Genomic DNA, 15,526 nt, shown 5'->3' on the forward strand with positions numbered 1-15,526 from the left:
AGTTCTTGAATTACCTCTACGTTTAGCAACACAAACAGAACCAGATTGGTACTGATATATAAAATGATTTATTCCGTCGCAATAAACTATTACCGTCTTTCCATTATAATTACAGCGAGACCAACGCCTCGCAAAGCTTGCAATTTGTAGACTCAGAATAAAACCTTTGTGTTCCAAACAATACATTTTCTAAATAAAGACCGCGCGATACTAGGACTAAATATTATTGTGTAATAAATAAAGAGTACCAGGCCAAGATCTTTAGTGACATCATGCACAATGCGCTTTATGAATTTACAGAGCAATGTTTTGAAAAAGTCTTAACCAAAGAAAATTAATACTTTACTAACCTTGACCACTGAGTAAAACACCTTTCAGTGTGGTTCCCATCGAGGAGCGTGCCGGCGGTCCTTTGATGGACGTGCCAACAGTGACACTAATATTGGAGCAGGGTTCGAAAGGTCCGCAGGTGACTTGAGTCTCCTCAGCACGAATAATGGTGCCGTTGCCACAAGAGCCCACATTATGTTTCTCAAGACTATCCTTTTCATTATCGTTTTCGTTGGTGACATCGAGCCAGTAGAAGTCAAAAGTGCCCCGCGGTTGATCCCAGGCCACGGTGACGTAGTGATTATCAACCGCCTTAAGGTTAAGATTCGTGACGTCGGGTAGAACTGCAAGGGGATAATTTTGAGCTGTGTCATTGTCATTTTTTGTCTCCCTGTCATGCGTGAAGTGCGCTAGTGGGTTCGTGATTTGAGTAGGTCGAGAGAATCAAAAGAATTCGTGCGCCGACGTATCGCGCAACACATGTTACCAATGCATCAAAAGAGACGATGAACATAAGACGTCCTCATCAGGATTTGTTCAAAGCCTGGTGGAGTCCTATACATGCTTCCTGTGCGTACGTGTATGTTGACATTCTGCCTGCCTCAGAATGCGGCCGTCGATGTTTGCAAACAAAACTCGACTCCCTGCTTAGTAACTGGATAGTGATAAACCAGTGAGGCAGGTAATTAGCAAAGAGCAACTTCATCTTTCTTTTTTTCCTAAATTGTGGAGACCGTTGTTCCCGTTGCAAAAATTAAGCGTGCAGACACGGACTGAAGGGTATGAAAATGGACTGCACAAACGTCGAATTTAAAACGCAGTTCACGCGAGCTTGCGTGTCACTGCATCGTGTCAAATTGACCTTGTCTTGTGGCTGCTGACCAACGAAAATCATTTCGGTTTCACACTGTTTCGTGAAATGAGCTTGAGTGCTGTCAGATGCAACACAGTGGATAGTCGGAGTTTATGTAGTCCGTTTCCGTCTTCTTGGGTTCATGTCTGCACGCCTAACTTTTTCTACCATGAAGTGAAGTGAAGTTTATTTTTCCTTATTACATAGGAGGAAGCCGGGGCTAAAGGCTGGAAGGCCTGACGAAGGCCTCGGCTACCCTGTGCAGTTTGATATCATATAACGCATAACTGAAAATGTAACAAAGTAAACGCAAAATCTCAGATGAACATACAGTTATTACAAAGAAGCAAATAACAAGCAGACATCAATAAAGTGGCGCTATACAAAACACAAGTCAGAATAAATTAAATATTGTTTGGTTTGTTTTTTAAATACGCTCAAAGACACACCAACATTAACATTTGTTGACACCTTATAAAGAGTTGAAATTACTTGAAAATTTAATTTTTGTTTGCCATGTTACTATGTGTTTTAGGGACCTGGTGGATCTGTGTACGAAAATAGTATGCGTCACCAGACACAGGATAGTTTTGTATGTGTAATTTATTACTGCGAATCCCAACACACTAGTTCAAATTTCTGTCGTTCTTAGAGCATTGCTCTCTATACATCATTAACACTGAAGCCTGACAAAAAAGGTATTCCTCTTACGCCACAGAACAATCTGAACTATGTAGCGATGTAAACATGCCAAATAAGCTCCGAAATGCAATGAAAAGTGTTCAAGTTCTATGGCTTTCGGGAATCGCTCTGCGAGAATTTCCTTCATTTTGTTCTACTCACAAATATTTATACTATCGTGTAAAACGTGCACATCTTACCAGGCGCCGGTGTCCGGATTTCAGCTACCGCTGCCCGACCATTTAGAACTTGGCTCCGCATTGTGAGCTTGTTGTGACCAGGACGCAGTACTTGGTGTCAACACGGCTGTGAAAGTCCAGCCAGGTCTCCTGTGCTTGAAGTTCGATGCAACCCTGCATATTTGCTTCTCCACTACAAGATATGAACGTGTCGCATATTTTAACCGTGTATCCAAGCAATCTTCCGTCGACTTTTGCCGATGCCTCCCACTGTAGTCGGGTAAGTGATGGAGATTTTCCGACCATGGTTATGTTCTTTGGCGGATCTGGGTCTGGCGAAAAGCAGTGCACACAACGTTCAGTTTTCGCTGATGCATCCCACTGCTCGCGTAGAAATTTTGAGAATCCTTCAACATGCCAAAACCTTTATGAACAGTTGCTTGTGTTTCTTGAACGCTCGAGTAGTTGAAAAACACCTGTTCAACTCAAATTTCGTGAATTTTGGTTGTTTTATCACGTACGAGTATGTTATCATAATGAAAGAATAAAGATGATACGTCTGTCGCTGTCAAATCAGTGTGGAACAGCGGTAACTGCCCATGAAAAAGATATTCCTCAGGACTCCTTACACTCCTACATGAGACTCCATAGCCTATACCTTGAATAATATCGAAGATAACTTATTGCCGTGGAAAGAACCTTCACTTGTTACCGGCGCCACATACAACTCTTGCAGACGGGATGAGACCATAAAATAGATTCTGTGCGATTGTCCGACCTAAAGCTGTCAATGAGATGCTCACATTATCAGCTTTAGCCGTTAGGACTACAGACTGCTCTAGGAAGGTAAGATTCTGGGACCCTGGCCGCAGACGTCTCATGGTATGCACAAGACCACCAAAGCGCTAATGTGCTTTTTAAAGACAAGCGCACCAGATGAGCGCTTTTGAGGGAACACTCATCATGATTTAACATATAAGTGATTCAACATTCATCTGCGAGTGCGCACAGAATGACTCGTTCTCAATCTGTTCTTTTATTTCTTTCACCCTTTTCCCTTTCACTCATGTAGGGTAGCCGACCGGTCGAACCTTGGTCAACCCCTCTGCCTGTCCTTATCCTCCTTCTCTCCAGCTATTAGGGTAGCAACACTAACAAGTAGGCGAATGCGTGTTTAGTGTCAATTAGAAGAAAACAAAACAAAACTGTCAAAGCCCAGCCTGAAATTTTCAAAAGAGAAAACAAAACTAGCGAGCCAGACTCGCCAAACACACAAACCAATAATGTCGCACATTGGTTCATCACGAGCAATAAATTTCTAAACGGTAGAAAAAGCAGAATTTTAAAATAAATTCAATACTATGGAATTATGCACTTCGACTTACGGGTTGTAAGTTTTATGGCGAAGCTTTTTGCAGTTATACGCAGCGAAAATTTATTTACCTTCGCCCAGGATAAAGATGCCTTGGAGGCGAACTCCGTGGGATGTACGCTCCGGCGGCCCGTTTCTGTGGGTGCGTAAGGTAATGCTTACTTTGGTGCAAGCCTCGAGGTTTGGGCATGTGGCCCATGTTTGATTTGGGTGAATGATCGTGCCGTTGCCGCAAGATCCAACGCGCCCCGTTTGAGCATTGCCGTGTCCTTCATCTTCGTTGTCCGCAATGGAGAGCCAGAAGTAGTCGAAGCGAGCCTGCGGCCTTTCCCAGCCCACAGTGATGCAGTTTTCCGCAGCGGAGAGCAACCTCAGGTTGGTTGCATCAGGCAGGTCTGAAAAAACACGTAATGCATTATATGGCATTTACGGGTAAGGGACCTTAATATATGTCAAGGTCACCTATATACCAGGATTTCAAGTAAATGGATATGTGTCATAGAGTGAAGCAACATTTCAACTCTAAACAAGTGATATTCTTCAAGTGCCTTCCTAGCTGTACTGATATAGCGATCATTTATGTCACTTGCGAGCGCCTTGTTGCCTACGATCTTTTTTCTTCATGAATAGAGTCCTTCAATTGTGAAAATAGGGTGCCTGCTATAATAGGCTTTCGCTGGCGCAACCTCTATCCTGTCTGGTAGAAATAACTACGATGAGGTTCTTCCAAAATTTCAGCCCCGTAGTATTCCATGCAGACTTGCATATAACCCACCGCGGTGGCTCAATCAGCTAAGGCGTAGCGCTGCTGAGCACGAGACCGCGGGATCGAATTCCGGCCGCGGCGGCCGCATAAACGCCTGTGTGCTTGTGTTTGAGTGTACGTTAAAGAACCCCAGGTGATCAAAATCAATCCGGAGCCCTCCGCTACGGCGTGCCTCATAATCATAACTGGTTTTGGCACGTAAAAAGCACGTCAAAGTAGAAGAAGAAGAAGACTTGCATATATTAAAAATAAGTAACAAAGCAATTATTGTACACTGAAGATTTGAAGCACTAAACAAGATTAAAATAATGTGCTCCAATCCACGCTGTAAAGTTGGTTGGCCAGCGAAATTGTGATATCAATTGATCCGATAGACCAATGTGACGTAGCCTTGAACTGGATCCTGCCGAGCCTGAGCACAACACCATTGTGCATATTCACGCTGCTGTTCCCGTCACCGCTGATTGTATTCACGTGATCTTCGGGCGTCGTTATAGGCCGGGGTTTGGTAAACCTTCGACACCGCCTGCTTGGAAGTCGAACCACATTGACCATCGAAGAAGGTCGGGCAGGGAAGACGAGGTGACGTAAAAACAAATAACCCAAGTTTAATACATGGTTACGGCTGAGCAGTGTGCTCCAAAGAAAAAATACAAGTAACGTTCAGCGTGCATGCACCTGCACGCTAGGGCAAAGCCGAAGTGTTCTCCGCGTGGCTGCTTGCTGCCTTTCTTATACCCTCACCATCCGGGCATTCTCCCCCTCTCCTGCCCCCACTGCAGGACAGGGCAAACCAGACAAAGTAGTGAGGGTGGGTGACGTCAGTGAAGGTTCGTGCTTGTAGCGGGGTGAACGTCCTCAGAGGGGGTGAGCTGGTCGCAAGGCGGCACGGCAGGTTTCGGACATTCCTCGAACCCACGCGACGGACACGCCTGTTCATGTTGACGAGCGCGATCTTTAGGCACGCTGTTTCTATGCGTTTGCACGTGTTATGCGCATGGCCCCTCAAAGAGAATCGTAACAGAGTCCAAACTATGCGGGGCCTTTCAATATCGCTATCAGAACACAAATGAAATCAGTTGCTAGGCGGATTCTTCTTTTATAGTTGCCGTTACAGTTACGAGTACAGTTTACAGTTACAATTACAGTTGCCGCCTCCCGCCAGCTGCAGCTTATTCAACCGTAATCTTTACCGAGAAACGCTTACGGCGAATGCTATGCGTGAAGGCGAGTTTCCTGGCTATTTTTGTTCTTTCCACCGCAAGGCCTGCGTCACCACTGCCATGGATGGGCGGACACGAGCGCCGTTTAGTGTTGCTGCTAAACACGCGGTGGCGCATGCGGTGCGTGCCTCCCGCTGTGATTGGTCGAGTTTTTACCCTGCGGAGAACGCAAGTGCATTGGGGTTAGAGGTGAAACAGCTTCGCTCTAAAAAGGCCATAACCGAAACCATTTGTAGAGGAAAATTTTACGTATGATGCATTGGCAAATCACCGACACAAAATAATTTCCCGTACTTCTGCGTAGCTACACTAACAACAGCCCTTGTATAGCCGTGAAGTCGCAACATAGACGGTATATAAAAAGTAAGTGCATTTACCTTATTAGCGAGAAGCTTTTATGACCAAAAAATTAAGTTTCGAGAAACTACTCAAACACTTCGAGCAACTCTGCAGGTATAAGACTAAACACGAATATGTGCGTCTGCATTCGTCTGACTGATATATTTTTTTTGTTGCTTGTCGTCATCTGCTGCCTTCATAATCGTAGCTATTGAAGCAATTCTTTTTTTTTCACTTTTTGTCAGTGTGCAGGTTTCTTCATTTGTTTGTTTCTCTCGCAAATAAAGTATATTATATTGAACTGTACAACTATCTATATCGACGAGAGATAACTTCACTATGCACAAGAAGAAAATGATGTACCTTTTGGACGAACTACTGCACCTCCTGTAGATATTGCTGCTATGTCAATGCTGCAATGCACTTGATTAGAAAGAATTCGGAGATAAAAACGCCTTAAATGGCGGCTCGCATATTGAGAAACTGGAATTGTTACGAATAATATAAACAAATAGCAAATACCACTATGGCATAGACAACCCAGATATCTCTCCTGCCTAGACGCATTCTTACGTTTCAACGTTGCAAAAGTTGCTGGCCTCAGTAAGCTATACTAGAAAAATTGCACTTCATATTTCAACATGCGAAGAATGCGGCAAAAAGCAACCAAAGCTACCATTGTATACGATACGGATTTCACACGTTGGCACATAGGAAAGTTCGAGTATAGCAGGCTTTGATACAACATCCTTTGAAGTTTGAGACAGCGGATCTCTAGCGCTTTCGGTACACAAAATGTATATCCTTTTCATATAGCTCGAAATCTGATATACCACGACTTGAAACTACTTGATGCCATCAGAACGTACAAAGTTGTTCCAAAGAGGCATTCACAAAAACGGTATTTGGCGGAAAGAAACAATCACTTCATATCTATTCACCATCAAGATCCTTACCCACCTCTTCCAAGAGCAGTTCACGAGAACTTGCATGTCAGCGCATCATGCGAAAGAAATCATTCCGTCTTCACACTGTTTCTTAAAAACTAGTTTCAGTGTTATCCGATTCAACCCGAATTTTGGCAATGCGTGCCACTTGTTCTTCAAAACGCTAGAGCTAGATGAAAATTACAATGAAAATATTACCCGAATTTTGTTACAAAAGGGTAACTGCTGTAATTATCTAACCTTGTTACCATAATTGTTATTGTTAAGTGATTGTTGCGAGAGAGAGAACAAAAGCTGTTCTCGCTTTTGCTCCCGCATTTACTTTTCTATCGAGTACTGCGAAGTAACTGAACTACTTCGAATAAGCAAAAAAATGAACAGTATAAATACTGTGTATCGTTACAGTAAATGTATCCCTCTTATCACGGATGTAAAAAGAAAAAGTCGGGAGGTCTAAACGATGCAAAGCTCAAAGAGTTACCTCGGCATTCCTCTGTGCGCCGAACGTCCACACAAGCAGTAGCAGTGCGCTTTATTGTCCCTGGTTAACGAACCCTCAGTGGGTGTGGAAATCAGTGAATAGAAACTTTTTTTGCGTGTCCCATGACAGCACCAATACGCAACCAAGGCCATTGTTATTTTGTATTTGTGTTCAAAATAAGAACAGTAGCTTTGAATGGTTCATACCTACACAGAAAAGCAGTTCTAGAACACGTGACACGTAAGCAAATGCATGTGCGAATTTAACTGTTCGCACACCTGCAATTTTGTGGTCATTTCTCGCAATGAAGTGGCGAGAATTGCATTGACCTGAGAGGCAGGGGTGCATCTGAGGTCCATGCAATTAATGTTGAAGACAAGTAAATAGAAACTCACCAAAAAGGGGCGTCCGTATTTCCGCTATAAGTGGCCGGCTGCTTACATCGTCGAAGCTGCAGCGTGTTTTTACAGTAACCAGTACGCAGTAGGAAGTGTCCACGCTGCTGTCAAATGCTGCCCACGTCTCGGTCGTCAGGTATTCTGCACAATTACTCAAGCCTTCTGCTCGATCACATGATTCGAATTTACTGCATATCTTAAGATTGTACGACTCCATAATGCCTGACACTTTCTCCGGCTGTTCCCACTGTAGACGAGTCCGTGACGATGATTCTGGGAACATCGTAAGGTTCGTTGGTGGATTCGGGTCTGAAAGAAAGCAGCAAGTCGACGAAGTGATGAATTCGTGGTGCTACCACAGCGAAAATAAAACACGTACGAAACGCATCTACTCGAAAGGATTACCCTTGTGCGTGAATCTGTGTGAAAATTTGGCTGTGGCTTAACTCAGCTATGCCTGGGTGTGTGTAGTGAGAGGTACGGTTAATCTTATTGTTTAGCTTGGTTCTCTCTACGGTTACATCTTTATTGTTTAGTTTCGTACGTCTGAGTGTTTAGGTTTGGTTGTTACCTCTCGTTAATTTATGGTTACATCAAAGACTAGACATTTTTAAAGTGCTACGCATTTATTATGAAAGTCATCTACTTGTTTCTCAATTGCCACAAAGACGGCCCGATGGTGGGTGATGCGGGAGGACAAGGAGATGTCGTCCAGTGAATTGAACACGTTTCGAGCGCTATCCTCATTTGAATCCACTCGCCTGGCCGCTTCGTACTTGCGACGCTTCTCCAGGCGTGCGGCTCGTTCTTCCTCCGTCTCCTCGGCTCGCTGCCTCCTCTTGGTTTCGTTCCGACTACAAAGCCTGGCTTCTTTCAGTCTCTCCGAGTCACTTTTCATATTTGCCGATGAATCCCACCGAGCCGCCCCTTCTAAATATACGATGCAACGCCGGCTCCTCTGTTGTTGCAACGCGGTTTCACCGGCTCCTCCTCTGAAGTTATGGCAGATGCAAGCGGCGAACGCTTGCAACACAACTGCGGCGGCTGCGGCAAGTCGCCGCGCCATGGTAGTTCGAGCAGACGACGCCAGATAGCGCTGCGAGCGGTGCTGCCAGCTGCGGCGGTGGCTCGGCAACGGCTCAGCTTGCAGGGCGGCCACCGGCCACAGCGAAACGGCGAGAATGCGACCAATGTAGCTCTCGCTACAAAAGCGCTGGCTGCCATGCGGGCAAGGAAGCGTGTTTCAAGAGCTGAGCACTGTACCAGTGTATGCAGGGTGTTAGACCATGCAGATTTTTAAGGAAAACCAATGAGCGTAGTAGGCCTGGCGTTTTCGCAGATAAGTTCTTCGCCTAATCAGCCACACACGATTGGTAAAAAAAAGTAACAGACCTGCGTGACACACGCAGCACAGTCACAGCGTAAGCTGGTGGAGCGGCTCAAGAGTAGCTCCAATTTCGGCACCACACAAAACAGGGTCTCTACGGCAAAGTCTTTTCGCCTCGTTTTGACGGGAACGATCTGAACTGTCCGCCCGGCGTCGATGGCGAGCTGCGGTTCGTAATGCTCTCTGCACAGTAGTCTGCTGAACCCGATGATGCCTGGTTGTAGCCGCGCACGTAGCTGTACAATTCGCTTCTTCAGAAGCGGTTCGTACCTTGCGAGGAGACGCCATAACGTCTACCAAAGAGGTACCCAGAACACGGTGACCCATAATAAGTGGTGCACATCTCACATCTGGATCGCGTTCATTGCGCGCGTCGTCTGAATCGCATCTTGTCGTCTGCGCCTGCACACCCTGCGTTTGCAGGCACCTTCACTAGATGGCGCCACCATACTGGCTGACGTTGGAGATCGCGTTGATTGCGCGCGTCGTCTGAATCTCACTTGCCGCCTGCGCCTGCGCACGCTGCGTTTGCAGGCGCCTTAATTAGATCGCGACACCATACTTCGCGGAGGCTCGGGTCGTCTTCGCCTGCGCGCCTGCCTAGGGCACGTTTATAGGGCATCTTTCTGCTTCCTGATTGCAAGCGCTTGCGTGGCTCAGTGTTAGAATCCGACTCCCACGCTGCGGGTGTGGGTTCGATCCCGGCGGGAACCGGGAACTTTTTTCGCCTTTCCGCAAATAGCCGTTACGGACACGGCCGCCGGCAGCGGACACCATCGCGCTCCGAAACGTTCATTGGAATGAGCCTATAACAGCTTACCCTGTAAAATATTTCGGCCACCCCAACTTCGCCTGTATATGTCACGAAAACAGCAAAAACGCCCCATCTGATATAAGTGCACACTGATTATGCATGATGAGACCGAACAAAAGAAACATAATTGTTCTGATTTGATGCCTTTTTTCTTATCATTAGCTATCTGCTATTGGTCAAACGATTTCGGGCTGGGTCCACTTCGCCTGCCTGTCACGCGACGTCACAAAACCACGGAAACTCAGCTCGTTGAAGTGACTGTACGTGGTAAAGACACATTAATATGATGAACACAACGAAATTTTTTTCTGAATTGCCGAACCCTGGCCCGTTGCGAAAGGAATAGAATATGGCTGCCCGCCGATCGCGCCGGGACAAATTAATTTGCGTATAATAAATAATTTGCTTTGTCGAATGATGTTATCGAGTCCTGTCGCCACGCATACGAGATCACTGTGCCAATTCCTCTTTGCTAAGGATACATTCTGGCGGCATTTTTACCTTTCAGTTGAAGGCCTCCGCGATTTTCGACCAGCCATCGCAAGCTAAGTAACGGGAATCGAAGCAATCGCATATGCCGGCTCCACCCTCCTCATCCGATTGCCTACTTTCACTGTACTGACTCGGCCCATTTAAACTCTACTCACTTGAGCGTGCTCCTCGCCTGTTCTCAGGGAAATTGACGACAATAACTGCTCAATATGCAGGAAATGCGAATCGCTTTGAAAGCAAAAAAAGGTCACAGGCCTGCGCGGCACACGCAGCATAGTCACAGCGTAAGCTGGTTGAGCGGCGCAAGGGTAGCTCCAATTTCGGCAACACGCACTGCAGGGCCTTCGTGGCAAAGTGTCTTCGCCTCGATTTTGACGAAAAAGACCCGAACTGTCCGCGCGGCGTCGACGGCGCGCTGCGGCTTGTAATGCTCTCTGCACATCAGTCTGCTGAGCCCGAGAATGCCTGGTTGTAGCCGCGCACGTAACTCTACGATTCGATTCTTCCGCAGCGGTTCGTACCATGCGAACAGACGCCATTACGTGTACCGAAGAGGTACCCAGAATACGTGGCGCACATTCAACATCGGGATAGCGTTGATTGCGCGCCTCGTCTGAATCGCACCTTGTCGTACGCGGTGGTTGTAGGCACCTTAACTAGATGGCGCCACCTTACTGGTGGAGGCTCGGGTCGTATCCGACTCCTACGCAGCGGCCCTGGGTTCGATCCCGGCAGAGTGCGGGCACTTTTTTCGCATTTCCGGTCATAGCGGTTACGCAGCGGCGGCATCATCGCGCCCCGGAACGGCTATCGGAAGAGCCCATAACAGCTTACGCTGTAAAAAAAGTAACCTCCTATAAACGAGGAGCGCGTTTCGATGGGCTTTTCAAACAACGTTGCGGGTTAGCTCTCGATGCTTCCGTCGGTAGTTACGCAAATTTGGCGTAAACAGATTGGAATAGTTTTACGTTATAGGGCGCCATGTCGCGGCACATACAGCAAGCGAAGTGATGAATTCGTGGCGCTGCCACAGCGATAACCAGACAACAGACACAAACAACAGCAACTCCGCAGGACTTGTCTTGTGCTCGCGTACGTGCGTCCGTGAATGAATACAACCAAATGCAGTCATTATCCACGGTTGCTGCTATCAAGTACGAGCTCCTTCAATCAGAAGGTGGCAAGTTAACGCAAATGAAGGCATGACATTATACAAAGAATGAGTCCTCAACAACTATGTTATTCTTCGTCACCCTCGCACCTCTAGCGATTAAGGGAGCCTTCGAAGAGTCCATGCTGCTATTTCTTCAAAACAATATTGCTGTTTTCCAAGATTTGTAGATTTAAACTTTCCACGGCAGTAATCAGTCAGCTAAATTTTCCCACTTACTTTAGTTAGTCATGGTAGAATTACGTACCTTCCGCAGGGATGAATATGCCTTTTAATGTCACTCCAGGAGAACTGCGCTCTGGCGGTCCACTCAAGTGGGTGCGCATGGTGCAGGACAAATTACTGCAAGGCTCCAATGGGCCGCACGTGAGTTCCGTCTGGTCGGGGCGGATGATGGTGCCGTTGGCGCACAAACCAAGCCAGTGTTTAGCAGTGTCTGGGCTGCTAAGCTTGTCTTCAGTGACTTCCACCGAATAGTAGTCGAAACGACCTTTGGGCCGCTGCCAGGATAAGGTAATATGGCCACTTTTGGCACTGATTAGTCTCAGGTTGGACACGTCGGGGAGTGCTGCAATAAGCATCGACCCTTTAAGTGCATTTTCTTGCAGCAGTACTTTTCTTGCCTGCCTCCCAATAATTCTATACGGTGAGTTCACGTCAATGGAAGAGGTAAGCCTGTACTGTATATTATTTATAGGCTACGCTTCTTAGATACTATGAAATTAAAACCTATGCATGTGAAACTTCAAGTACATTCTATATTGGCGTTGTGATAAGCTGGAGCGAGTTTTTACCAGTAGGTAGTTAAGTAGAGCAACTGCTACTTAATAACTATGCTAATAGAGTCATATCTCCACTAACATTCCGCAAATTTTTGAAGTCCCGCAACCGTCGCCACAAATAAAGGTTAATAAGTATTTTTCTCTTGTGGAACAGTGTTTGCGCATTAAATGGTTGACCAGGCCTCCGAATTACACATTTTTGTTAAAGTTTACAATAATGAGAATGTTTCTTTTGTTGCCGCTTCTGCGATGCGCAGCGAGCAATAGATATTCAGCGCATTTTACATGTTAACCTCCCATAATACGTCACCCTTAGCCAATTTTCTACGCATTATGTAAAAAAAGACTCACAGGATAGGGGCGTTCTCACTTCTTGCATCGCTGGAGGGCTAGTGAGAACTTTGCCGCCACATCGTGTACTAGCCGTAATCAGGACGCAGTACGGGGTGTCTTCTTTGCTGTCAAAGTCCAGCCAGGTGTCCGTAACCTCGTGCTCAATGCAGTCACTCAAGTTCTGCTTTTGGTCACATTCTGAAAACATCTCACACACTTTAACTTCGTACACGTCCACAAGGCCATGTATGCATGTTGGTGGTTCCCATAGCAGTCTCGTCATGGATGGGGACTTGGCGACCATGGTGATGCTCTTGGGTTCACTTGGCTCTGATGAATGATAATGTCGGAAATAACGCTAAGTCAATCAGATCCGTTTCCGAGGGCTAGTTCCTCTCGAGAACTGCAAGCATTACCACAATGCATTTTTGTTTCATTTCATGGTCTCATGTAAAATAGCACAGGTGTATAAAATACCCTTGGCCTGCCTAATAAGACAAACCTGAACTCAAGTATAGTGCCGAAAAAACCCTGTTCTTAATCGGTTTACTTTTGTGGAACATTTCTATTATGTTCGTACTTAGGTAACCGCACAATATGTTTATTAACTCGAAGAATATTCAGAGACAGCTGGACATCTCGCTATTTACAAATGGCTGAACGCTTCAACATGTGTTACACGAAGTATCATTTTTGTTCGCACATTGCAGCTGCAAATACTGTTGAGTTATACCACAGTGTTATGTAGCTGTTTGTGGGACTCTATTCTGTGCATTTTATCAACTGAGCCTTCTCTGGTTTACACCATATAAGATAAAACCTACTTCGTCGCCCTATCCTTTCTTCGGTGGCTACTCGCTCTTCTTCTGCTTGCGATGCCGTATTGTCTGTATTCGTTACACACGGGTTCTTTGTTGAGTTTACTTTCATAAGACACATATTATTGTCCAATACGGTGGAGCAATATTACGACAGGCTTTAGACAGCTGCAGAAGAACTGGCACTACTGAAACTGGAAAAAGAAAGACCGGAAGGTCAACCCTTGTCTTCCTCGTTAAACGTAGCTTTTCGGTACGCAGAACACTTCAAAATTATACAAGGCAGCGTTTGGACCATAGGCTTTATTGGACACACTTTGGTGGAAAACATGATTACGGGCAAAGGCGCTATGATAACACGTGGTTGGGAAAGCAGCCTACGTTCACTATCGCACTGTGGTTCGAGTTGAGGTCGAAGCCAAGATTGCGTATCTATCGGAACGAAATCTTTACGTTGGGATATGTTCCTAGCTAGATCAGCGCCAGTCTAAGAATATATTTGCTAAGACTTCACATCTGAAAAACTTCCTTTGAGTTGAAATTACTTCCAGGTTTTGCCTTCCAAGTGATGTCCCATCTTGGAAATGAAGAATGCAGGGTATTGTGATGGAGATGCAATATAAGAAATCAAACACACTGTTAAAAAGGTTTGCACCGTTTGGAGCTTATATTTGTCCCACAGCCATAGTCGTCATCTGCCTTGCTTGCGCTTCCTTCCTTGAAAACTCACCGCTCCATACTTTCCTATCGAGAATGTTATGTCACGCTGATACCCGCCGTGGTTGATCAGTGGCTATGGTGTTGGGCTGCTGAGCACAAGGTCGAATCCCGGCCACGGCGGCCACATTTCGATGGGGGCGAAGTGCAAAAACACCCGTGTACTTCGATTTAGGTGCACGTTAAAGAACCCCGAGGTGGTCCAAATTTCCGGAGTCCCCCACTACGGCGTGCCTCATAATCAGATCGTGGTTCTGGCACGTAAAACCCCATAATTAATTTTAAATTTTTTTTAATGTCACGCTGACATCGGGCATGCCGTTCCTGACTAGGAAGTACTGGGCTTGCAGCGTTAAAGAAAGGAAATGCTGGCCAAGACAGATGCTGATTATTGTTGTGGGACGAGATGAGCCCCTAAAGGGTGCCAACTTTTTTAAGAGTGCAACAGGCCAGAACATTCAGTGAGGTCACGCATAATACGCAATCTGCAGTTGCACAGTAATATGACAAGCATAAAGATTACAACTGTGAGACAGCATCTAAATGAAAATTAAAGTTCTACTAACCATGACCACTGATGAAAATATCCTTTATGGTGGTTCCCTGTGAGGTGCGCTGTGGTGGTCCTGTTGTGTACGTGCGAATAGTCGCACTAAGCTTCGAGCAGGCATCGAAAGGGCCACAGGTGACTTGTGTCTGTTCAGCGCGAATGAAGGTGCCATTGCTACAGGTTCCCGCGCGTTGTTTCCGAAGACTGTCATTTTCATAAGCCACTCCCATCCGGTGACGTCGAGCAAGTAGAAGTCAATTCTCTTCCGAGGTTGACCCCATGCCAGGGTGATATAGTGATTATCAGCCGCCACTAAGGTGAAATTGGTGACTTCGGGTAGTGCTGTAACGGTATTGAATAACGACATTCAAAAAATGTAACTGAATGCCAAGATATTCACCAAGCAAGGACGCTAGGGAACACTTGGACCTTACAGAGGGACTGGGGTTCAAAGTAGATTGGAGCGTTAACTGCTTAGCGATTGTGATAGGCAAGAGAAGTTTAGAGTATATGTAGGAAAAAGGCATCGAATAATTAGAGCCTCGGTCATCAGAGGCATTGGTAGAACAAAATAAAGCCAAAGCATAATTATTACCTTGAATTACAACGCATTTTGCAGAGAAGCTGTTTGTTTCCAGTAGTTGCATTGAGAGATTCAATTGCCTTTAACTAAATTATGAACTGCAAAATGTTCCCCCGTATTTTACTCCTCCCTTTACATGTGACAAACAACTTTTACCGAGAGACTTTATCGACGCACAATCCACTTTTCCACAGCATCGGCCATAACCTAGCGTCCCCTGTCGTAACCTGATTTTATGTCGCGACATTGGTAAGCTCACGCAATAGCACCCGTATAAAGTTTTCTAACGCTGAAATAAGCTTGTTTTTAC

The 15,526-nt window shown here is 45.8% G+C and overlaps 2 protein-coding genes and 1 long non-coding RNA gene across 7 annotated transcripts in view; 1 reads left to right on the forward strand and 2 right to left on the reverse strand.

The window, feature by feature from the left end:
- Window positions 1-15,526, reverse strand: part of LOC119463475 (uncharacterized) — a 562,544-nt gene that overhangs the window by 289,585 nt on the left and 257,433 nt on the right. Inside the window, exon 13 of the mRNA XM_049656653.1 lies at window positions 12,703-12,878. Coding sequence (XP_049512610.1) covers window positions 12,703-12,878 — 176 coding nt within the window. The remainder of the gene's footprint in view (window positions 1-12,702; window positions 12,879-15,526) is intronic.
- The window catches only part of LOC125940444 (uncharacterized), a 405,801-nt gene that overhangs the window by 272,127 nt on the left and 118,148 nt on the right, over window positions 1-15,526 (forward strand). For 2 of the 5 annotated variants that reach the window (XR_007463662.1, XR_007463663.1), the window contains exon 2: window positions 470-602. The exons of the other annotated variants lie outside the window; for them this stretch is intronic. This is a non-coding gene — a long non-coding RNA (uncharacterized LOC125940444). The remainder of the gene's footprint in view (window positions 1-469; window positions 603-15,526) is intronic. 5 annotated transcript variants of the gene reach the window in all.
- The window catches only part of LOC119463482 (uncharacterized), a 179,123-nt gene continuing 175,470 nt past the window's right edge, over window positions 11,874-15,526 (reverse strand). The window contains exon 8 of the mRNA XM_049656664.1: window positions 11,874-12,001. The gene's annotated coding sequence lies outside the window, so the exon portion shown is untranslated. The remainder of the gene's footprint in view (window positions 12,002-15,526) is intronic.

Source organism: Dermacentor silvarum, chromosome 9 (assembly GCF_013339745.2).
Source record: "Dermacentor silvarum isolate Dsil-2018 chromosome 9, BIME_Dsil_1.4, whole genome shotgun sequence".
NCBI lineage: Eukaryota > Metazoa > Arthropoda > Arachnida > Ixodida > Ixodidae > Dermacentor > Dermacentor silvarum.